This window comes from Oncorhynchus keta, chromosome 19 (genome assembly GCF_023373465.1).
Source record: "Oncorhynchus keta strain PuntledgeMale-10-30-2019 chromosome 19, Oket_V2, whole genome shotgun sequence".
Lineage (NCBI taxonomy): Eukaryota > Metazoa > Chordata > Actinopteri > Salmoniformes > Salmonidae > Oncorhynchus > Oncorhynchus keta.
This window is the reverse complement of record NC_068439.1, coordinates 20534108-20547820: the sequence shown is the minus strand read 5'-3', so window position 1 is coordinate 20547820 and position 13713 is coordinate 20534108. Positions and strand designations below refer to the sequence as shown.

Below are 13713 nucleotides of genomic sequence, written 5' to 3'. Positions count from 1 at the left end.
AACCCATGCTAGTTGTTGATAATCCTAGTCATATTAGAAACCCTTGATAGTTGTTGCGTCTTTAGATCTCCCGTCTTTCTAAATTTCTAACAGCTCTGTCCATGAAACTGCTCTCATGTGTGGTGCGCATTTTAGAATTATGTTTTGCCGCAAATTGTATTTTGGAACATTCACACATAGGCCTACCACTGTGTGCATATTGCTGCGCTTAAATGTGAAGAAATAATAGTTTATCACATTTTTTAGCTAAACATTCAGATCTGTTCCGTCAGCCTTATTAATTGATATGGCGTATACACTCCACTACCCCCGTTTAACAGCCATTTGCCTGCTGACCTTCCGGTTAAGCCCAAAACGCCTCCTGAGCAACAACAGAGCATTTTGACTTAAAAAAATAAAATAAAAAATGTACCCAAATGGCCCCCTTTTCCCTATATATTCCCTATATAGTGCACTACTTTTGCCCAGTGACTTGGTCACAAGTGAAGTAGTGCACTATATAGGGGATAGAGTGCACGTTGGGATGCAAACAAAATGTTTGAAGTCAAATTCAGCCTGTCCTCCAGTCCACACGATTAGCCCTTAAATGTATCTGCACAAAAGGCATCCCAGCCCGGGGCAAGGGACACTGATAACAGCAGGAAACAGTCTCTCTCTCGTTAGCTAACTGTTAACAATCCAATTTTCTCAATTACTCCCGCACAAAAACAACGACAACAAAAAACTTCACAAAACAGATACAATGTGCCATATGGAGGAATTGCTAGAGTAATTATATATGCTGTAGTCACACACACATCCCTTGTTGTAGTGTACTGGACCTCACACATCCCTTGTTGTAGTGTACTGGACCTCACACATCCCTTGTTGTAGTGTACTGGACCTCACACATCCCTTGTTGTAGTGTACTGCACTGTAACAGGACTAGGGTTGAAAAATTCCAGTAACCTTCCCAAAATTCCAATCACGATTCTGGGAAACCTGGGAATTTTGGAAAAGTTACCAAAATTTTACAACCCTAAGTCGTAAAGAATGCTGTATTGGATGAAAAGGCCTGGTGTAGGTCTACTAAGCACTGTACTGCTGGTTAGCCTGGCGAGGCCCTGTGCAGCAGTAAGGATGAAATGTAGCAAAGAACTGGAGAAGGGGATGGGCCAGGAGGATGACTGCTTTGTCTTTAGGGCACTAAGGAGGCCCCTGAGGGTCAGTATTGAGAGGAAAGGTCAGTTGTGTATGTACTGTATGTATTTGAGGGACTTACTGAACAACAGCCACAGTCTAACTGCCTGGCTGGAACACACACACACACACTTGTCCCTGACGACAGGCCCTGCCAGAGGGGGTGTCAGTGGCACCAGCTCCATGTATAATAACTTCCTCTGCCTCCTCTATTCATTAGGTAGGAATCATTGGAGCATTGGAGCCTGGGTACACACCAGACCTTGGTTCAAACACTAATATAATTTAAAACACTTCAAATACTGTGCTTGCTTGAGGTTGCCTGGTGCAATGGAGCTATTAAATGAGTTGGAAATGTGCAAACCCCGACAATCAGGCACTGTAGTCAGGCTAAAGCAAACTCTCATGGAACCTCCAAAGATTTCAAATAGTATTGAACCCAGGTCTGCTATGTAAGTAAGAGAAGGGAAGCATCAATTGACATGGTGACTAGGACTGGCTGGAGACTCCAGGCCATTGGTATGATGACACAGGCCGTGTCCAAAATGGCACCCTGTTTCTTTTATAGTCCACTACTTTTGACCAGAGCCTATGGGCCCTGGTTAAAAGTAGTGCACTATATATAGGTATTAGGATACCATTTGGGACATAACCTCAGTAAAAGGTCAGTAATTACAAGCTGCACTTTCATAAACACAAACACACTACTGACAAACATTTGAACTGCTCATCGTTTGGAAAACCACCAGGGGAAATAGCAGTGTATTAGCCAATGCAATGTCTATTATGGTGTTTTGTGTGTAGCCTGTTAATTGACCATTGGTTGATGTGGATTGTTTTCCCAACACAAAGACTGGGAATAGAATACTAATACACTACTAATAAATAATAATCAAGTACTGCACCATTCTATATAATAGTGGGAATCCAGAGTGCCGATCCAGAGTCAGATTAGCTTTTTTAGGTCCTAATGAACGTGACTACATGGCCAGGGAAGACCTGATCCTAGATCACTCTTACTCTGAAACCATGGAAAATTTGTCAGACTAAGAATTCTTAGGCTGATTTCAGCAAAATGTGAAAGTGGGACAGAGACATTTCCCTAGATTCCTAAATACCTCAGAGAGGTTTGAGGGGCCAGTCCTATACACAGAGAAAAATCTGAAGATTTTACTATCTATTTTATCCCATTATATACATTTATTACATTTTATTTAATGCATTAGTCTCATGTCCACTGTTGTTTTACTGTTTTACTATTTGTCTCCTAATTTAGAAAACGTGTTTGGTTTTGTCTGACCTTTTCTTATTTTACTTTGAAATGTATAATCTGTAAGAAATGTATAATATAAATAGTTTGATTTGATTTGACTTGACTTGAAACCCAATAGGCCTAACATTGAAATTGAAAAAACAACTTATCGTGACAAAATGCCTCATATTCTCAGGGGAAAAGAGACCCCCAAGCATATATGTGTCGAAACTATCAAGGCCACATACTGTAGCACCATGGGGCTCCTGCAAAGTGTGTACAAATGTGACATGCGGCAGCATTTGTTCCTCTCAGAAGCACAGGGCCAGTCTATATATGTACTGTGCATTATTTGAAATACAGGCCATGCGTTATGGTTTAATAGCCTCATGAGGCCAATGGTATCACGTGACTGCAATGTCCTCTTACTAAAATAATTACATGAATATCGGGTTTACACGAGCAGGATCAAATCTAGCTAAGTGTCTTTGTGGTAAAAATGTATCCAGTCTTTAAAAAACTGCATCTCTTTAATTTTCTCTATTCTAGAAATACTAGAGGCACAATAGCACAGGTAAAATGTGCTTCTAGTACATTGATACACTAGTTTGATTATTTCTGTGGCTTTTTATCCCAGACTATGAGGCCTTACAATTCGGAACATATAGGATTACTTATACTTACGTCAAGCTTTTCAAGAGCAAGTACACACAACAGCTGGCTTGTTGCGCAGGCATTCAAGATTAAATATCCTATTATTCTGCAACGTTTCGTCCTTCCTTGAATCCATCCTCATGAATTACAACACAAGGGGTAGAATCACTGTGAGAGGCAGAGGGTTGAGATGTATAAATCACCGGTTCTGTCCCAAATAGGACCCTATTCCCTACACAGTGAGCAGAAACCTGGGTTAAAGTAGTGACCCTATGTAGGGAATAGGGTGCCATTTGCGATGCATTCCACATCTCCCCTGGTTCCTCCTGAGGGGGGCTAATGAAGGGATTTAGATTCCGTGCGTCTCCTCTATCTGACGTCTCACTCCTGTTTCATCATCTCCTGACGTTAGCCTCTAACCCTGAGTTACACAACCCCCCCCCCGGCAAGTCACCACATATTCACCCCCATTTCTAATCCAGAAGGTATAGATTTCACATCAATACCGATTATTCATACTGCAGGAGAAAACAATGTTGTGTGGGTTCCCTAAGAGGCATCCTGGCTAACATGTATTTACAATGGCATCTACAGTGCTGGTTTTTCTATGTAGACCTCCTGTGCATTCCCTCATTGGAAAAGCAACAGAAAAGCCTAATAGACACTCAATGTTCCTTTTTCCAGTGGTATGTTCCACTCAGTAGCTTTACATTTGTATCTATGCATGTACATAGACTGTGAGTCATGCTCATGTCAGTCATGCTAATGTTATGGTGAATACATCTAGATTTACGTATGTACATGGATACTCAGTTATCCATGGTGACAACGGCAAACACTCCATCGGCAGATAAGCAGCTCTACCTGTCTCTGTCCCTATAGTGAGTTTCTCGGCGCTGCTTTTTACCCAAGGGTCTAATTATAGTCCCTGTGACAATGAACTAGCAGCATAACCATGGTGTCTACCTCTACCTCTGTCTGGACCACAGTACATCTCTGTTCCAAATGGCACCCTATTCTTTATATAGTGCACTACTTCTGACCAGAGCCCCATATGGGCTCTAGTCCAAAGTAGTGCACTAAAGAGGGTATAGGGTGCCATCTGGGAGCCAGCCTCTGTGTTCCTACTAGAAGATGGCTGCTCAGCACGCAGAGGTGCTGTCAACTGCAGAGTAGATCAGACCCGAAATCCCCCAATCCACTGACAACATTCTCCTTCTCCCAGTTAACACGTTCAACCACAGGCCAGACTTGCATTAGCTCAATGCATTAGCAGAAAACAGAGACCTGCATCTGTTAGCTATACTCAAATGGCCTCATAGGTGTTAGAGGCGTTTGGACATGATAATATCCCCAAGTCCACACTTCTCCTCCATCCCCATCCGATGGCCATCTGATCCCCACTGCTTGCTGTGCAGTGCCCCATCTCAAGCCCTGGCCCCATCCCCAGCCCCAACCACAGCCCCAGCTTCAGCCCTCAACCCCAGCAGCATCCAGCCCCACATGGGGGAGCAGCTCAGCTTGTATGGGGATCCCTAAGAGGGGATAAAGAGACTCTGCTCCAGTACTGATTACTTACATTTGCCGGGCTAAATCCCACCACATGGTACAACCGTGTCTGCTGTGTGCATTGTTTTTATATACTACCTGTTTGTGTGTGTGTGTGTGTGTGTGTGTGTGTGTGTGTGTGTGTGTGTGTGTGTGTGTGTGTGTGTGTGTGTGTGTGTGTGTGTGTGTGTGTGTGTGTGTGTGTGTGTGTGTGTGTGTGTGTGTGTGTGTGTGAAGTCAAATGTCTAGTGTTTGCTGATGATCTGGTGCTTCTGTCACCAACCAAGTAGGGCTTACAGCAGCACCTAGATATTCTGCACAGATTCTGTCAGACTTGGGCCCTGACAGTAAATCTCAGTAAGAGCAAAATAATGGTGTTCCAAAAAAGGTCAGGACCACAAATACAATTTCCATCTAGACACTGTTGCCCTAGAGCACACAAAAAACTATACATACCTTGGCCTAAACATCAGCGCCACAGGTAACTTCCACAAAGTTGCGAGACAAGGCAAGAAGGGCCTTCTATTCCATCAAAAGGAACATAAAATTCAACATACCAATTAGAATCTGGAAAAAATACTAGAATCAGTTATGGAACCCATTGCCCTATGGTTGTGAGGTCTGGTGTCCTCTCACCAACCAAGAATTCACAAAATTGGACAAACACCAAATTGAGACTCTGCATGCAGAATTCTGCAAAAATATCCTCAGTGTACAACGTGGAACACCAAATAATGCATGCAGAGCAGAATTAGGCCGATACCCGCTAATTATCAAAATCCAGAAAAGAGCCGTTAAATTCTACAACCACCTAAAAGGAAGTGATTCCCAAATCTTCCATAACAAAGCCATCACCTACAGAGAGATGAACCTGGAGAAGAGTCCCCTAAGCAAGCTGGTCCTGGGGCTCTGTTCAAACACAAACACAGCCCCAGGATAGCAACACAATTAGACCCAAACAAATCATGAGAAAACAGAAAGATAATTACTTGACACATTGGAAAGAATTAACAAAAAAACAGCTAACTAGAATGCTCTTTGGCCCTAAACAGAGAGTACACCGTGGCAGAATACTTGACCACTGTGACTGACCCAAACTTAAGGAAAGCTTTGACTATGTACAGACTCAGTGAGCATAGTTTTGCTATTGAGAGAGGCCGCAGCAGGCAGACATGGCTCTCAAGAGAAGATGGGCTATGTGCACAATGCCCACAAAATGAGGTGAAAACTGAACTGCACTTCCTAACCTCCTGCCCAATGTATGACCATATTAGAGACACCTATTTCCCTCAGATTACAAAGATCCACAAAGAATTTGAAAACAAAGCCGATTTTGATAAACTCTCATACCTACTGGGTGAAATCCCACAGTGTGCCATCACAGTAGCAAGATGTGTGACCTGTTGCCACAACAAAAGCGTGAAGTGAAGATCAAACACCATTGTAAATACAACCCATATCTATGTTTATTTATTTTCCCTTTTATACGTTAACCATGTTTACATCATTACAACACTGTATATATACATAATACAACATTTGTACTGTCTTTATTCTTTTGTAACTTCTGTGAGTGTAATGTTAACTGTTCATTTTTATTTTACTTTTGTATATTATCTACCTCACTTGCTTTTTCAATGTTAACATGTTTCCCATGCCAATAAGGCCCTTAAATTGAAATGAGAGACAGAGAGACAGAGCGACAGACAGAGCGACAGATAGAGCGACAGATAGAGCGACAGATAGAGCGACGGATAGAGCGACAGATAGAGCGAGAGAGGCAGAGCGAGAGAGGCAGAGCGACAGAGAGAGAGAGAGGCAGAGCGACAGATAGAGACAGAGCACCAGATAGAGAGAGACAGAGCGACAGATAGAGAGCGACAGAGAGAGAGAGACAGAGCGACAGAGAGAGAGAGAGACAGAGCGACAGATAGAGAGAGCGACAGAGAGAGAGAGCGACAGAGAGAGAGCGACAGAGAGAGAGAGAGAGAGAGCGACAGAGAGAGAGCGACAGAGAGAGAGCGACAGAGAGAGAGAGACAGAGCGACAGAGACAGAGCGACAGAGAGAGAGAGACGGCGACAGATAGAAAGAGAGAGACAGCGACAGATAGAGACAGCGAGACAGATAGAGAGCGACAGATAGAGAGAGAGCGACAGAGTGACAGAGAGAGAGAGCGACAGATAGAGAGAGCGACAGATAGAGAGTGAGCGACAAATAGAGAGAGCGACAGATAGAGAGAGCGACAGATAGAGAGAGCGACAGATAGAGAGAGCGACAGATAGAGAGAGAGCGACAGATAGAGAGAGCGACAGATAGAGAGAGAGCGACAGATAGAGAGAGAGCGACAGATAGAGACCAGAGCGACAGATAGAGAGAGAGCGACAGATAGAGAGAGAGCGACAGATAGAGAGAGAGAGAGCGAGCGACAGAGAGAGAGCGACAGATAGAGAGAGAGAGAGAGAGAGAGAGAGAGAGAGAGAGCAACAGATAGAGAGAGCGACAGAGAGACAGAGAGAGAGAGAGACAGAGAGACAGAGAGAGAGAGAGACAGAGCGACAGAGAGAGAGAGAGACAGAGCGACAGATAGAGAGAGACAGAGCGACAGATAGAGAGAGACAGAGCGACAGATAGAGAGAGACAGAGCGACAGATAGAGAGAGACAGAGCGACAGATAGAGAGAGACAGAGCGACAGATAGAGAGAGAGACAGAGCGACAGATAGAGAGAGAGACAGAGCGACAGATAGAGAGAGACAGAGCGACAGATAGAGAGAGAGACAGAGCGACAGATAGAGAGAGAGACAGAGCGACAGATAGAGAGAGAGACAGAGCGACAGATAGAGAGAGAGACAGAGCGACAGATAGAGAGAGAGACAGAGCGACAGATAGAGAGAGACAGAGCGACAGATAGAGAGAGCGACAGATAGAGAGAGCGACAGATAGAGAGAGCGACAGATAGAGAGAGCGACAGATAGAGAGAGCGACAGATAGAGAGAGACAGAGCGACAGATAGAGAGAGACAGAGCGACAGATAGAGAGAGACAGAGCGACAGATAGAGAGAGACAGAGCGACAGATAGAGAGACAGAGCGACAGATAGAGAGAGACAGAGCGACAGATAGAGAGAGACAGAGCGACAGATAGAGAGAGACAGAGAGACAGAGCGACAGATAGAGAGAGAGACAGAGCGAAAGATAGAGAGAGAGACAGAGCGACAGATAGAGAGAGAGACAGAGCGACAGATAGAGAGAGAGACAGAGCGACAGATAGAGAGAGAGAGCGACAGATAGAGAGACAGAGCGACAGATAGAGAGAGAGAGCGACAGATAGAGAGAGAGAGCGACAGATAGAGAGACAGAGCGACAGATAGAGAGAGAGAGACAGAGCGACAGATAGAGAGAGAGAGACAGAGCGACAGATAGAGAGAGAGACAGAGCGACAGAGAGAGAGCGACAGATAGAGAGAGAGAGAGAGAGAGAGAGAGAGAGAGAGAGAGAGAGAGAGAGAGAGAGAGAGAGAGAGCAACAGATAGAGAGAGCGACAGAGAGACAGAGAGAGAGAGACAGAGAGACAGAGAGAGAGAGACAGAGCGACAGAGAGAGAGAGAGACAGAGCGACAGATAGAGAGAGACAGAGCGACAGATAGAGAGAGACAGAGCGACAGATAGAGAGAGACAGAGCGACAGATAGAGAGAGACAGAGCGACAGATAGAGAGAGAGACAGAGCGACAGATAGAGAGAGAGACAGAGCGACAGATAGAGAGAGAGACAGAGCGACAGATAGAGAGAGAGACAGAGCGACAGATAGAGAGAGAGACAGAGCGACAGATAGAGAGAGACAGAGCGACAGATAGAGAGAGCGACAGATAGAGAGAGCGACAGATAGAGAGAGCGACAGATAGAGAGAGACAGAGCGACAGATAGAGAGAGACAGAGCGACAGATAGAGAGAGACAGAGCGACAGATAGAGAGACAGAGCGACAGATAGAGAGAGACAGAGCGACAGATAGAGAGAGACAGAGCGACAGAGAGAGAGAGACAGAGCGACAGATAGAGAGAGAGACAGAGCGAAAGATAGAGAGAGAGACAGAGCGACAGATAGAGAGAGAGACAGAGCGACAGATAGAGAGAGAGACAGAGCGACAGATAGAGAGAGAGACAGAGCGACAGATAGAGAGAGAGAGCGACAGATAGAGAGACAGAGCGACAGATAGAGAGAGAGAGCGACAGATAGAGAGACAGAGCGACAGATAGAGAGAGAGAGACAGAGCGACAGATAGAGAGAGAGAGACAGAGCGACAGATAGAGAGAGAGACAGAGCGACAGATAGAGAGAGAGACAGAGCGACAGATAGAGAGAGAGACAGAGCGACAGATAGAGAGAGAGACAGAGCGACAGATAGAGAGAGAGACAGAGCGACAGATAGAGAGAGAGAGAGTTTATGGATGTGTCATTGTGTAAGAGAGAGAGAAAGAGGGAGAGAAAATATGACATAATTACAAACCCCGTAATATATGGTATTCCATAACACACCCTTCCCCTCGCCACTCAACAAAGTGGTGAGTCAAACCAAACCAGAATCATGCCTGAAGCTAGCGTCTCAACGCTCTCAAGGCCAGCAGAGTCATGTTCTTGGAAGAATACTATGTCCTCTGTCCTAACAGGTGTCCATCCATGATGAATAAAATTGACAGTAATAACATCAATAACACAGCTCAGATATTACTCAAAGGATGCTCAATTGTTTTTCTATTTTCTATTTTTTTCATTCAAAAATATATATAATGACTATGTAGACCATGGGTGTAATCTCTTTCCCCCTGTTGAGTATAATATGGTGGCAGGATTTATGGAAAAGGCTTCCAACTGCTTATGGCTGTCCTTGGCAGGAACCTTCATGCCGAGAGCTCTTAATAAGAACACCAATAAACATGTTTCCTTTGGGTTTTATTGGAGATTTTTACCGTTTTTCCCTGGAAGGAAATACAGTTAGCCATTAGCCAGTTAATCACTCCTCCGTGACACTAATGCTTACTTAGACATATTTCCTGAACAATATATGAAAAGGTACAGTATATTATATATTCTTGACTAGAATATTCTGAACACAAAACCTTTATCATTAGAACTCAATGGGCACTTTGCCCATTATAGGAGTACACTCATCCATCCATCCATCCATCCATCCACAGATGTCCAGCTGACCCACTGGCCTCTAATTTACAGCTCATCTTTCACCCAGGGTAAATATGGCGGCAGTATATTTAATCCCATGGTCAGAGTGGATTCCAGGAGTTGCATGCTATATGCCATTCCTGACCACTTATCACTGTCTTGCTACAGTCAAACAGATTATACTGTTGTTTCAACTTGTTTCACAGCAGCACGGAAACACCTGTGCCTTTTCACATTTGAATCCCACCCCTAGACTAAAGAAATATCTCAAACATGGTCAGTGGTCACATGAAGAACTACACTTGTTGAACCACTGCAATGAGTTGAGCATTTTAAAACCTCAGGACTGTTTGAAACATTTGGGAATTCATGGTAAAAGCACAATGTAAATTGATAAATTATAGACATATCCAGAACAAGACATGAGAAACATGCAATGATCTCACACCAGTTCTGTCTCTGTCATGGCCTCATCATGTTTAAGATGCATCCTATGGGCCCTGGTCAAAAGTAGTGCACTACACTAGGGAATAGGGTGTAATTTGGGACTAATACTAGGGAATAGGGTGTCATTTGGGACTAAGTTTACTTTTTGTGTTCTGTGACAGCATTCTTCCACACACTTCAACCTGATTAGTGTTAATCATTGACATAGGTCTTATAAGTACCTTTATATGTAAATAAATATTGCAATATATGCCCAAATGCTGGCTGCAGTAGAATACAGACTCACAAATATTTTGAAACCGTTAATGAAGCTTCTTCAAAGTCTACATTAACATCTGGGTAACTCTAACAGCATCATTCACGTCGATCGTTTTGCAAACGTGTTTCCTCGATTAACATACCGGAGACCATTAATCACGTCAATTAAATTAGCTAGAGCGAGCGCTGCAGTTTTGGGCCCCTTAACTTTCAACCTGCTTCCACGTTGACATGGTAACGTAATGTTTATATAATAGACTGGATATCACCTCTCTCACCTCCCCAATTGCTGCTATGCCATGGCCAAGCACCACGATGGGGCACAATCACTGAAGCCAATTGGCCAGCGGTAATGTCCGCACACTCAAATGGTTGATGGTTAAGAAAACGATCTATTCTATTCTAACCATTCGATGTGATTTCCATGCAATATACGTGGAAGCATATTGCATATTGCCATATTGCATATTATTACAATGTAATAATATACGCTACTGAGACTGACCAATGACTAATCATCAAAGGGGTGGTCATAACTGCAGAATTAAAAACCTTCACACTACTCATATTGATTGGTAAACTGATCTTAAAGGGATAGTTCACTTAAATTACAAAAAAACATATTGGGTTCCTTACCCTGTAAGCAGTCTATGATGAACAGGGTATGACGGCAATCCATGCGTTTGGTTTAGTTTCCCGGGCACTGCTTCCACATGCTAACGTTTTAGCATTTGTGGCACAAATGTTATTCAAGTAATGGGACCTGTATTTGCATTTGTCGCGCTTCACAGTCAATTCTAAATACTTGATTTGGACATGTTGCGCGAAAAAAACTCATATCCGTTCCGTGACTTGAATGGGATTTGTTCCACAGATGCTTAAACGTTAGCGCGTGGAAACAGTGGAAAGGATGCAATGCACATCATTCCCATTCTTGACCACACAGATGCTGATATCCTTAAGTGTGTATGCCAACAAGAGATCGCACATCAAATTACTGCCATATTCAGGTTCAAGGAAAACGAACCTTTACTCTGTTACGAAATACAATGGGAATCGTGACTGAAATAACGATGGGGACTGAGTAATGCATTGCTTTACATAATGCCATAGCTATTTTAGGGTATCTTGTTCAATTATTCAACTGCAACCAACAGCTATAAATCAATATTTAAAGGTTCCTGTGCCTAATTGTGACAACAATTACGTTCTGCATCACAGCCATAATGACACGTCTTCAGCGCAGGAAAAGCTTACGGCAGTGTGAAGGCGTCAAATAGGGAGGATTAATTGTAATTTGATCACGAGTTTGTTGCACGTGCGCGGCACCTATTCCAACCCACCGCAAATTAATCTGAAATGGCCATTGTTTATGAAGTTATGACAAAAATAAATTATCAAAATTGAATGAGAACAAAAATGAAAAACAACATCCAATACTGTATGTTTTTGTGTTAATCCAACAGCGGAAAATCTCCAGGAATTACGAAAATTAAAACACATTTTCCAACACTGCGCACATGATAACAGAATTACGCTTTCCACATGGGCGCGCGCTGTATGAGCGCTACCTCCAGGGCAATGTAGGCTACACCACCCCCCCTCCCCTCCCTGACACACACATACACACACGAACAACGAAAGCGTCCTGAAACGTTTATGCCCCAGAACCCAAAGCAAACGGACATATATGATATAGGATACAAAGGCCATGGTGCAGAGTGGGTGAATGAGTTTACCTCGGTGTCGTAGATTTTGGTGATGAGTGAAAACTTGTAATTCCGTGATTCTTTTATATGTTGTATGGCCAGTTGGACTGCGGGCTCGATGCCCTGACTAATGCTGCTCATCAGCGCCGACTCGTTCATCGGCATGAGCACCATGATGGGCAACTTTTCATTATCCCCCGAGAACCAGCTGTTGTCCTGACCGTGCCTCGTATAGTCATTGCAGACCTTGGCTAGCGCAGGCTGAAACATCAAGATGGACAGGAGCAGGCATACCAACAGAGGCGTCATCTCCCATCCGCAGTGCCGTCGGGACGGGGCCATGCTACTGCGCCGGGCGACCAAAGCAGATCCCACCGAGCTCTCACTGCTCAGACATCGCACATTTGTGGTCGTCCGAGATGGTCAAACAATCCACCCGAAAGGGAAATATTATTATTAAAATGGTCCAAACGGTAAAATCACAACCTTAGCCTTGGTAGGGGGTTCAACCGCAGTGAGACACCTCGACCTGATTGAAGTCTATTACAGTGAATTTAAAACAGATATATTCTCGTTGACAGGTATTCTGTAAAATTAATCCAAGGGTCCAGTTTTAGTGGTGTACCATATATGGAAGAAACGGAGACGGTTCTGATGCAGAAGGTATTATTGGCGCCGACGGTTGTCTCTCTCCTCCTGGTCTGCGTGATCCACAACAACTCCCTCCGCGTTAAAAATCTCTCCAACTCAATCCCTCTCCTCACCTTGTGGAACTAGGGTGACCATGACACAAGTACATCACAATTCACAGTCTGTAGGATGCTCAATAAGACAACTTCAAGATGACAGAGGACAACCAGTCAGCCTCCCTCGGTGACAAATGTTATGGATACAAATGTACCTCCTGAGTATTTTCCCCAGCCAAGAGACAGCAGAGTAGCCTAATAGAGCATCCGTGCCAACGCACTACAATATGTAGTCTATTCAGGGCGAAGAGAATATGGTAATTCTGGTTAAAATTTCCTAAATAGATAATCTTAAAAGCAGTCTTGATTGCAGCGTGTCCAGCGTGGGCGAGAACAGATGGCGTCGGCGTCCAGACAGCCCACGCGACTTGTGTCAGTCAGTGTGTGTGCGCTCGCTGCGGACGATGCTGCGGCTGCCTGAGTGTCTGTTAAAGTCTTCACTTATTTAATGTTGTTGCTGCTCAGAGCGCGAGCGAATGGGAGCAGCAAAATATATGTGGAAAAGGGGAGAGAGAGAGAGAGAGAGAGAGAGAGAGAGAGAGAGAGAGAGAGAGAGAGAGAGAGAAAGGGGAGGAAGGGGAACGCAGAGGGATGGATGGATGGATGGTGCAAGCTCTTGTCGCCTAACAGGCAAAGGTGATTTATTGGGCTTTCATGTTTAGAAGACAGACAGGATTTCAAACATGCAAGAGGGTTTGCATGTAGCCTGCTGTGTCAAGCAATGGCTCTATGGTTAAGCGTCGTAA

The 13713-nt window shown here is 44.2% G+C and overlaps 1 protein-coding gene across 1 annotated transcript in view; it reads right to left on the bottom strand.

Annotated features, from left to right (window-relative positions):
* Window positions 1–13422, bottom strand: part of LOC118373117 (gamma-aminobutyric acid type B receptor subunit 2-like) — a 412635-nt gene extending 399213 nt beyond the window's left edge. The window contains exon 1 of the mRNA XM_052470007.1: window positions 12252–13422. Coding sequence (XP_052325967.1) covers window positions 12252–12563 — 312 coding nt within the window. The 5' untranslated portion in view covers window positions 12564–13422. The remainder of the gene's footprint in view (window positions 1–12251) is intronic.
* Between the last annotated feature and the right edge of the window lie 291 nt (window positions 13423–13713).